The 12,041-nt window shown below is 34.6% G+C and overlaps 1 protein-coding gene across 1 annotated transcript; it reads left to right on the top strand.

Annotated features, from left to right (window-relative positions):
- Nucleotides 1–415: 415 nt before the first annotated feature.
- LOC132046252 (berberine bridge enzyme-like 22) lies at nucleotides 416–2,311 on the top strand. The gene has a single exon (XM_059436831.1). The coding sequence runs from the start codon at nucleotides 527–529 to the stop codon at nucleotides 2,150–2,152; it is 1,626 nt and encodes a 541-aa protein (XP_059292814.1). The 5' UTR covers nucleotides 416–526; the 3' UTR covers nucleotides 2,153–2,311.
- The last annotated feature ends 9,730 nt before the right edge of the window (nucleotides 2,312–12,041 follow it).

Here is a 12,041-nt window from a genome sequence, read left to right as displayed (position 1 = left end):
AATGAGAAAAAATTTATGTTAGTTACCGGCTCATCTATACAACCTCAATCAAATTTTTAAAAAAATGTTAGAATTTGAAATATTCTATAATAATAATTTTACATTAATTACATGTTATATATAGTATAATTCTATTTTTAGTGCCTTTAATATTTGGGGCAAAAAGCAATAGCTCAATAGTCTTACATTTAGCCGACCCTGAAATCATCCGTATGAGAAAAAAAAAAAAAAAAAAAAAAACTACAAAACCTTGCCAGCTGAAAACTCGGATTTTATATCTGTACTTTCATGTGCCTAGAGTCAAAGTCAATCTGCTGAATAATTTATTTTTTTCCCTAAACTGTTGAATTATTCTAGATAACTCGACTTACACTATAAGAAAATTCTATAAATATGGATCATTTGTAAGGGGTAGTCATCAGCAAAATCATCTTCTTTTCCCTCAAAGCATGATAGCTCATTCTTTATTTTGCTCATTATAGAATATAGAAAGTCTATTATATTCTCTTAGCTTGCAATATCTTGCATGATATCTCTTATGGGTAACCTTCAAATTCTCTCTGTTTTATTCTTTTCACTCTTTTTGGCAAAATGTTACTCCCAAGATGATTTTCTCCGGTGTCTTTCTAAATACTCTGGGACCAACGTTACTAAAAATATTTACACCCCAAATTCTCCACCTTATTCATCTATCCTAGAATATGCTCAAAAAAATCCGAGATGGTTGAATTCTTCACACCCCATGTTTATTGTCTCCCCTAGGAAAGAATCAGAAATCAAGCCTGTTATTCTATGTGCTAAAAAACTGGGGTTACAAATTAAAATAAAAAGTGGTGGCCATGACTATGAAGGCATCTCTTTTAGGTCTATAACCCCATTTGTCATGCTTGATTTAAGCAATCTTGATGATATCAAGATTGATTTAAAAGAAGGGACAGTTTGGGTTCAGGCAGGGGCCACCCTTGGCCAACTTTACTATGCAATTGCTAAAAAAAGTAAAGTGCATGCCTTTGCTGGAGGTGTCTGTTTTAGTATTGGTACTGGAGGGATTATTAGTGGTGGAGGGATAGGAACTTTGATGAGAAAATTCGGGCTTGCAGCTGATAATGTTGTAGACGCTCGGGTAATGGATGTAAATGGCAAAATCCTTGATAGAAAGAAAATGAAAGAGGATTTGTTTTGGGCAATAAGAGGAGGGGGAGGAGCAAGTTTTGGTGTTATTCTTGCATGGAAACTCAAACTTGTTCGCGTTCCGGAGAAGGTTACTTCTTTCACAGTTTATAAGAAGTTAGAGGGTAACCAAAAGCTCCTCCGAAAATGGGAAACCATCGCACATCAACTACCTGATAAATTACTTATCCGAGTAGTTATACAAAACGATGGAACAGGGAATGAGAAGTATGTTGAAATATTCTTTCAAGCATTATTTCTTGGACCAGTTGATGAGTTAATTCCATTGCTCAAAGAAAAATTCCCTGAATTTGATTTGGAGAAAAAAGATTGCTTCCAAGAGCCTGTTGTGGACTGTAGTAACAGGCCTTGCATTAAAAAAGAATGTCGTGAATCTCCCTGGATTGGATCAGTCTTGTATTTCTACGGCAGGAGAACAAATGAGTCACTTGAGGTTCTGCTAGAAAAGAGTATTCCAACACAGAAGAATTATTTTAAAGCCAAATCTGATTTTGTGAAGACTCCAGTTCCAGAAAAAGGGTGGAAAATGGTAGAGAGGTTATTTTTGGAAGAAGAAAGAACCCAAATGATAATGGAGCCATTAGGTGGAATATTAGATGAAATATCAGAATCTGAAATTCCATTCCCTCATAGAAAGGGAAATTTGTATAATATTCAGTACTTGGTGAACTGGGGTGATAATAGTGAGAGTGTATCAAGCAAGAAGATAGCATGGATGAGGAAACTTTACAAAGAAATGGAGCCATATGTTGCAAAAAATCCAAGAACTGCTTATCTTAATTACAGGGATCTTGATATTGGAATTAATCAAGAAGATTACAGCTATTCCAAGGCCAAAATATGGGGTGAGAAGTATTTTAATGGCAACTTTGAGAGGTTGGCCAAAGTGAAAAGTAAGGTGGATCCCAACAATTTCTTCAGAAATGAACAAAGTATTCCGCCTTATTCTACTAATAGCTGAAGAAGAATGGATTGCATGCAAGAGCAGAAAAAAGAAATGCAAGTTGTTGAAGTTTTATGAAAATTAATTCCTTTTTTTTATTGAATGCAATAAATGTATCATTGACTATGTCCACTTTATCACATAAATACAATAAATCTTGAATGTTTATTTTTAAAATTTTATTTTATTTTTACTGAAGGGAACGCCACAATGTTATATCTGCATTGAACTATTTAATGTACAAACTACTTGCACTTTTCCTAATCTGGTTTCATTTTCTGATGGTGGGGTTCTGGGTAATTGTTGCACCATAATAAGAGTGTATTATAGGTGCTAACTCCAAAAGGCAACATTTGGAATTCCTTCATACATGACCCCTATGTGATATAACTCAGAAAAGGTTTGACTCCACAACATTCTTGGACGCAAAAAACATTCCAGCATGTTGGAGTTTAAACCAAAACATGCACAGATGGTTTAATAATTTTTGCCTCTCCTTTTCCACATTTAGGTTTGAGAAAAGACATCATTTCCCCCTGGAACTTGGCAGCAAAACTCACTTTAAAGAACTAAACTTAACTGGTAATTATTTACCCCCCTAAACAACTTAACTGATAATTATTTACCCCCCTTAGCGGCCTGGACCAGTTGAGTGTATTACACTCGCGCCACGTCATTGCCACATCATTGCCATGTCATTGCCACGTCATTGCCACGTCAAAAATTACCAACTCTTCATTTTTTTTTTTTTATTTTATTATTTTTTCTCTTTCTTCTACTTTCTCCTCATTCTCACCAACACCGCCGCCCCCGCCACCAACACCGCCGCCGCCCCACCTTCTTCCGCCCTCCACCCCCACCCCAGTGATTGTGATTTCTTCATTATTGAAGAACACCACCACCACCACGCCAACCCCACCCCCAACCAAACAACCAAACCCACCTTCTTCCGCCCTCCACCCCACCCCACCGCATTGTGATTTCTTCATTATTGAAGAAATTGCAATATATATCATCTTCATTATTGAAGAAATATATCATCTTCATTATTGAAGAAATTGCAATGTATATCATCTAAGAGAAAATAGGGAGAGAGAAACGGAGAGAGCAAAAAAAAATATATCATCTTCTTCATTTTTGTACTGACCTATAACCACACGACCACCGCATAACCACCACCCCACTTGACATTCCATTGACTCGTACTTATCCCTCACAGTTTAGCATTTTATTCTTCTATTGGAGCAGTGTAGCTGTCTATTGAGAGGGATCCTCGATCTATTCAATTCCAAATCCACCGTTTGAATAACAATAACAATTGTCATTGTTATTGTTAACACAAATAACAATAGTAGCAGCCCTGTCCCGCCCCCCTCTTCTTCGTACAAAAGGTGCATTCATTGATAACAATAATATTTTGTCGGAAGACAAGAATTGTAATTTCGCATACAAACAAGATTGTTCCTTGAATATGTAATAAGAAATTAAAGTAACTAGAGCTTAATAACAAAACCCGTAACAACACTAGAGAGAGAAACCAACACAGAACAAAGCAAATGTCAATTTTATGCAAATGTCAACTTTATGCATTTGAATGATCAAGTTTCACGGTGGTGAATTTGAGCTGGGTTTGTTAACTCAACAAATTTAATCTCTTTATTTGTGTCAAATCAAACCCATAAATTAAATCTATATACAAAGAAACAAAGAAGAAGAAAAAATAGTGGGAGCAAGAAGTAGAACGCGAAAAGAGAAGGAAAAGAATAAGAAAGAAAAGGAAAAAGTTAATTTAAAATAAAAATAAAATATTAAGAAAATCTTAATATATCATCCAATTAGAAGATGACATACGTACAGTTGGGACCACTTTTAGTGTTTATTTTTTCCTCCCACGCGCTTTTAAGAGATTGAAAGACACTTTCTTGCCACGTCACCCGTTAAGGGGGGGTAAATAATTATCAGTTAAGTTGTTTAGGGGGGTAAATAATTACCGCTAAGTTTAGTTGCTAAAGTGAGTTTTTTCAAGTTCCAGTTCCAAATGATGTCTTTTCTCTTTAGGTTTCCACCTATAGTTGTCTTCAGGGGCCAATTTAAGTGCTAAAATTGGGACACGTGAACACATGGTCTCTCCGTAAAATTAGGTATTTTATGTATATATTTTCTAAAATTAGTATAATACTATCTATTGGAACACATGCTACAAAAAAGCTAAATGGTGCATTTGATTGAAAGTAAATTTATTTACCTAGACGTCTAGGGATCAAGTCTCACTTAATACGTTTTTTCCTCTTTTTTTTTTTTTTTTTTTTTTTTTTTAATGGTGAACCCATGTTCCAGAAAGCCTAAATTCGAATCTAGTTGTCTTTAACGATGTTTTCCTAGAAAAATAGCCAAACTATTTAGAAACAAATTAATGTAAGCACCCACATTACTATTTTCCAAAATCAAACTAAAACCAATTCTCTTAAAATCAAATTCAAACACCGCCATAGTAAAAGATGTTAGGGTTTGCTCTAAATTTCTTCCTTGTTTGGATTCTAATTATTGTGTTTTATTTCAAAAATGTTTTCTTGATGAAAAAGGCTTCCTTGGTGGAAAAGATCTCTTCCATATTTGAATAATTCCTTTTTGGAGGAAAAGTTTCGGACTTCTATAAACTGAAGATTCGTCTCTCACACAATACACACAATAGCATCCACAATGTAGTCATTTAGAGAGTCTTGTATATGGGGAGATTATTCTCTCCACAATTTTTATGTTTTTCTTTATATTAGTTTTTGATATGTAGGTCAATTGCACAAGCCCTAATAAAAAATTATGCCTTTTTAGTATATTTTCATTGTCTTCTGATTTATAGTGTTCAAGGTTTGCAATAATTAGCTTCCGCATGACGCCCTGTTATTTCAATTCCAACAAATGGTAGTAGAGCCAATGACTGAACGAGGTTGACAACAGGTTCAAGGTGGGTTCAGATCAAGCTGCAGACGATAATGAAGATTTTATGTCAAAAAAATAGAAACCTGAAGCACTACATGTGGAAACAAATTTTTTCAATCATATTTTTTAAAAATCCTGCTACTTCATCTTTAAAAACAAAAAACCAATTTTCAATCCATGTTTATTTTTAAAACATGGACTCCGACTTTCAACCTTGCTTCCTTTTAACGCTTGGGCTCCAACTTTCAACCCGTGGTAATTTTTAATGCATGTGGCTCCAATTTTTAACCCGTGCTTACTTTTGATGCATGGGCTCCACTTTCAGCGCTGCTCACTTTTAACACAAGGCTCCAATATTATTAACTCGTGCATACTTTTAACGCACAGGGCTTCAATTTTAACCCATAGCAACTTTTAAGTTTTAACTATGCTAAGTGGCAGTGATATATGAAGATTATGTGAAGAAGAAAAATCAAGATTAATTTGCCATAAAATTCAGGCCAAGAGGAGATTTGTTAGGGTTTGCCCTGAATTTCTTCCTTATTTGAATTCTACCATAATTGTGTTTTATTTCAAAAAGGTTTTCTTGATGGAAAAGGTTTTTTTGGTGGAAAAGATCTCTTTGATATTTGAATAATCCTTTCTCGGAGGAAAAGTTTCGGACTTCTATAAATTGACGATTCATCTCTCTCACAATACACACAATAGCATCCACAATTTAATTATCTAGAGAGTCTTGTATATGAGGAGATTATTCTCTCTACAGTTTTTATGTTTATTCTCTCTATAGTTTTTATGTTTTTCTTTATATTAGTTTTTGATATGTAGGTCAATTGACCAGACCCTGTTAAAATATTATGCATCTTTAGTATATTTTCATTGTCTTCTGACAAGGTTTACAATTATTAGGTTTCGCATGACGCCCTGTTATTTCGATCCCAACAAAAGGACTACACCTATTGATTCTTTCATTTAATTAGGGGCTGTTTGGAAGGACTTCCTTAGTTCACCCTTCAGTTATTTCTCTCTGTTTATTTGAAAATGGGTTCCAGAACTAAAGATGGTCAATGGACTTTGTTTCAATAATTAATAGAGTACATCCTTGGTGGGCTGCTTGCTGGGAATTGCAGGTTCTTTGCTTGGTGCTATCGCCTGAGAGTTCCTGTCATACTATGGACACCACACGGCAGATATGAACTGATTGAAAATAAGGAATTTTTACGCGTTATAGCTATTTCTAATACATAATTAGTGGTAATAACTATCTTTTATTTTAATTACTAATAATAACTAATTACTTTTCTAATTTAACTATTATAGCTACACAAAAGAACTTTCAATTACCATTTCACAAATACACCTAAAAAATTAGCACCCCCAATCTCATATCCCCTTTTAATGGTAACAATATTAATCACTAATATACATTACTATTCTCTCTCCTTTTTCATAAATTTTTACCTTTCTAAAGGAAAGAATTTGTGAATGCTTACATGAAATAGTCGTCTTCTTCCTCTCTTCCCCCTTTCGCAAAATTTTTCCATTCTCACCAATCAACAAGTTTTTTAGGGTTTTGAGAAGATGAAAAATATATGTATTTGTGTATGTTCTATGATATAACTACCAATTGTTGTGGTTGGTGGTGTAAGTTTTTCTATATATTTGTGTATTTTGTTCAAATTAATTCCGTCAGTTCATCTAGTTTCAAATACACGGGTGACGCAAATACATGGTAAGTTTTCTATATATTTATGTATTTTGTTCAAATTAATCCCATCAAATACATGGGTGATGCAAATTGTTACTCACACAAATACATGAGATTTAGTATAAAATACATGGGGCTTGATTGGAAACTTCAAATACATTAGTTATGCTATAAAATACATGGGTAAATAAAAAAACGAAATCAATATTGAAAACTTCAAATACATTACCACTAAATACATGGGTGATGCAAATTGTTACTCACACAAATACATGATATTTAATATAAAATACATGGAGTTTGATTGGAAACTTCAAATACATTAATTATGCTATTAAATACATGGGTAAATGAAAAACGAAATCAATATTGAAAACTTCAAATACATTGGTCGTTGAATGTTTTCAAATTTTGAAATTTTTGATTTTTATGTTTGAATGTCAAAGATTGGATGAAGGAATAGAAAACGGTTATGGAAAAGAAATCTAAAATCTGATTTTGTGGAAGAGTATGGTAAAAATACCAATTAATAACTAATTAAATGATCCCACCGTTATGGCCTAAAATCAAGGGATATGTTTTTTATTTTTTTACTGTATTTCTATGAATTTACACGCATCAAATACATCCGAAAAAATACCTTAATTTCGGAAAACATAGCTACGAATGATAATATTTAAAAGGGTAGTTATAAATGATAGGAAACTACCATAAGGTAGTCATTTGAGTAATTTTACCTGAAAATAATTGGTTATAAATGAAGTCGTCAAAACGGACTGGGCCTTGAGAATAGCCAACCCAACCCACCAGTTGGATATAGTTGGGCTAGAGACTTTTTAGCCAATTGAAACTAAATTTCAGTCCAAACCTGATCAGCCCGCTGGCCTCATCAAGTTGTGGCTCGTGAGGCCTAACAATACAAATTTTCATTGGGAAAAAAAAACAAGGACTACTTACGTATATATACATCTTAAAGAGAAATATTTATAAAACATAACATTATAAACCCAATACAAAACATGATTTTTTTTTTAAAAATTATTTTTTAATTTTTCTTTATATATATATATATATTTGCTCAAAAACTTATGTATGAAATGTGTATATCTCGCTCAGGGATTAAAAAGTTCACTCAAAATTTAGTGTATGAAAAATGTATGAAATGTGAATATCTCGTTCAGGGGTTAAAAAATCCGCTCAAAATTGTGTGCATGAAAACAGTATGAAATTTGTATCTCGTTCAAGTCTTAAAATTTCGCTCACATTTTCGTGTATGAAGTTCATGTTAGATTTCTGTACAATTAATGCAACTACAACAACATTGTATACAACTTTTATACAACATTCAAGATTTAAAATAATCGCTCAAATTTTTGTGTATAAAATGTGTATATCTTGCTCAAGGCTTAAAAAACTCGCTCAAATTTTATGTCTAAAGAACGTATGAAATGTGTATATCTCGAGCAAGGCTTAAACATTACACTCAAATTTTATGTATGAAAATGGTATGAAATGTGTATATCTCGCTCAAGACTTAGAATCTTTCGTATATAAAGTTCATATTAGGTTTTCGAAAAATTAATATAACTACAACAACTTTCAGACAATATTCAAGGCTTAAAGTTTTCGCTCACAATTTTGTATATGAAAATTATATTAAAAATTTCGCTCACACATACACATTTCATACATTTTTCATACACAAAAAATTGAGGTAATTTTCTTAAGCCTATGAGGAAAAAAAAATCTAGAAAAAGGAAAAAAATGAAAAATATATGAAAATCGAAATCATGTTTCGTAATATATCGTTATGTTTTTGTAAATAAGGAAACTATCTTATATATTTTGTAATAAAAAGTCTTAAGTAGGTCTCTATGTAATTTTCCCAAAAAAAGAATTAGCGAAACAAAAATAAAAAGGCTTATACTAAAGGAACACAAAAGAATTTATTTACTTGTGGTTTTGAAAATTGATTGTCTGTCCTTGAAATAACCCTCGTTTTCTTTTTTGTAATTGGTGAATACTATAAGTTGTGATAAGCAGATTGCATACACTTACCAGTTCTCGGGTATACGCTCTATGTCTATTTTTAAAAATATTATGCCATGTAGCCTATGCTTTGTGTATAAACGCCCGACTTAGCTCATATTTGTGTATAAACACCTTTTATACACTATTATACGAGGTTAATACATACTATGTACAATGCTTTTGCCCCAGGTATAATGTTGTATAATATTGTATAATGTTGTATGATACTGTATATTGGGTTACGTGACATAATTATTTTTAAAAGCTGTATATGTTTTAAAAAATTCCATATTTTATATTTTTTCTGTTCAAAGACTAAAATCAACTTATAAACATGACATTTTTGAAGTAAAGAAGCTGGAATAAAACTAGTATACTACATACATACTGTGGACGGAAAGAGTTGGAATGGACCATTTGATACTTGTGGACCTTTTGTAGTTTGTTTGGTCTTTTGGTTTGACTATAGCCTTCATGACTCAGTGGCCTACGCTATTTCAGAGAAGTGCAAAGCACCAGGACAAAAGTTCGGGCTATGACTTATGGTAACTTGACTAAGCTGATTAATTGGCCATTAATTGTGACAAATGGAGGCTAGCACATCGAATACATCTCAAACCAACAAGTTCAAACACACAAAAGCAAATGCAGCTCCAAACCAAGTGGCAGATAAAGCTGACCACAATGGTTTACAATTTGGTATTTTATGAGAGTGCACTGTGTCGGTGTGAGTGCCATTCTCAATGTTCCTTTTTTCCCCTCCCTTTTCCTTTCCCCCATTTCGTAGAATACATTTTAAAAGAATTGGAGCCGTTTGAACATGATTTGAAATCGTATTGGGAGTTAACCTCAAGCTTTTGTTTGGACGTCGCAATTTCGATTTAACTTAAATTGTATTTTTAGCATAGGCAATAAAAAGCTCGCGAGTTGTGAAAACTATCAAAACTTTGCAGTGCAATTCTTATACAATCTTACCAAATAGAAAAATCATAGTTCAAAATTAATACGTTCTTGAAAGGCGCCTTTCTAAAAATAAAATAAAAATACAACATCAATTGATCAAACTTTAGTTCAATAAAATAGAAAAAATTGAACATGAGTTGTAGTATAACTACTCTTTAATATAATCACTCTCACATAGTTGGTAAGGTAAATTGAACATAAATATACTACCAACTTGTAGATCTTTTAATATTTGATATAAATGGTTGGTAAACATGATTGGTAAATATATCTACCAACTTATGGATCTATTTTTACAAAATATAAACTTATGGGTCAACTTTTACATTTAAAAAATTTGAAATCATGATTTGGAATCTCAATCCAAAGCATGCTTTTTGGATATGATTTGGGATTTCATCTCAATCGCGTATTCAAACGCATGAGATGAAATCGCGTATACTCCATAGTGGATGATGGAGATGACATAGAAAATTTTATTTTACACCTGATATTGGTATCCAATTAATGATAAATACGACAAATATTTTCTACATATATTTTTATCGCTTAATTATGATTAATTAATATGCATTTTCACCTCAATTATTAGTTATGACAGTAAAGTAATATGATTTGATATCAATATAGAGAGTGTGTTTGGTACAGAGAATCGGGGAAAATGTTTTTCAATTTTCTCGTATTTGGTTGGTCAAAAATAAATATTTAAAAATAAGAAAAATGACTTCTCCTTTAAAATAGAAAAAAAAACAAGTTTCATAAATGTCATTTCATGCTGTGGCCTCCCCCACCGCAAACACTCCACTCATCCCCAACCATTCCCCTCGCAATCCCTACTCCCACTCTTCACACCCCACTCCCACCCTTACCCCCACACATAACACACCCGACCCCTCACTACCCACTACCTCCATGCAACCCCTACTCCCACCCCCCGTAACACCCCACCCCCCCCCCCGCGCTCCCTCGCCCTCACCCCCCCTGCCCCTAACCGTCACTCACAATCCGCTGGTTTTGTCTAAATTATCACCATATAAATATTTTTAGGATAATATTTTTTTTTATTACTTACCAACATCGAAAATATGCAAGCAAATATGAATTTCCGATGGACACTCCCACCGTTATAGACATCCATTCATATCAAACTAAATTATTTGCATTGAGAAATCATTTCATATTCATGTATTATTGTAGGAAATCAATCCGTGATCTGTATTGATGTATGAAAGTCCTTATATACAAAGTAGGTATAATGATACTAGGCTAAATTATAGGACCTAATTACAATACATAAGGAAGGATATTTACAATATTTACATACATCACACCCCGCGGTCGAAGCGGGGAGGTTGTCGTACGCGCTTGGGGATCGTCCCCGAAATCATCAAATAGCACGCGCGGAAGACCTTTGAGTGAAGATATACGCGATGCGGTAACGGGACGGGACGTGAAGAACACGAACTTCTCCACCCGGCAACTTTCTCGCGTACGAAATGTATGTCCATCTCGGTATGTTTAGCGCGTTGGTCTTTGAACCGGATTACACGATAGGTATATGGCACTTGCGTTATCACGGATAAACGATATGGTAGGCGTAGGGATGGGACCGGCGGGCTCCCCGAAGGTTGCGGCCAACGGGACTCGAGAGGCGACATTGGCGACGCCGCGATATTCGGCCTCGGCACTCGACTTGGACAAGGTAGGTTGCCGTTTGGATGACCGTGAGAGGAGGTTATCTCGAGAAGACACGATAACCGAGAAGTTGATCGGCGAGTGTACGGGCACCCCCAATCTGCGTACGTATAAGCGAGAGAGGCGACGGAGGATTTGTACGGATGGAGACCAAACTCGGTAGTACCTTGAACGTCGGATTACGCGTTTAAGAACGTACGTAGACAGCCGTAGGATAAATGCGTGTGTCCTCTTTATTGAACATGCATGGGGAATCTACGGTCTTGTGAAGATGTGCGGCAAAGCGTAAACGCTGGCCAACTTACGATATTGGGTGGGATCATCGCAAGGAGGCCGACCGCGGCACGAAAGTTTGGTGTTGGTGTCGGCGAGGTGTCCCCACCGGCGGGCTGCTTACGAGGGTCATGCCCGCACGCTCTAATGTCTGTGCGTAATTCTTCTCGAGAGAGAAACATGCCATGTGAAGTCGGGTAACGACATACGAGAAAATAGGCGAGAGGGCCCAAAGAATCCTTCATAGCAAATTCGGCACTAAGGAGAGATATGATGGATTTCTTGAGAGCATCCAGGAAG

This window comes from Lycium ferocissimum, chromosome 2 (genome assembly GCF_029784015.1).
Source record: "Lycium ferocissimum isolate CSIRO_LF1 chromosome 2, AGI_CSIRO_Lferr_CH_V1, whole genome shotgun sequence".
NCBI lineage: Eukaryota > Viridiplantae > Streptophyta > Magnoliopsida > Solanales > Solanaceae > Lycium > Lycium ferocissimum.
The sequence above is the reverse complement of the archived record's forward strand: the minus strand, read 5'-3'. Positions and strand labels throughout refer to the sequence as shown.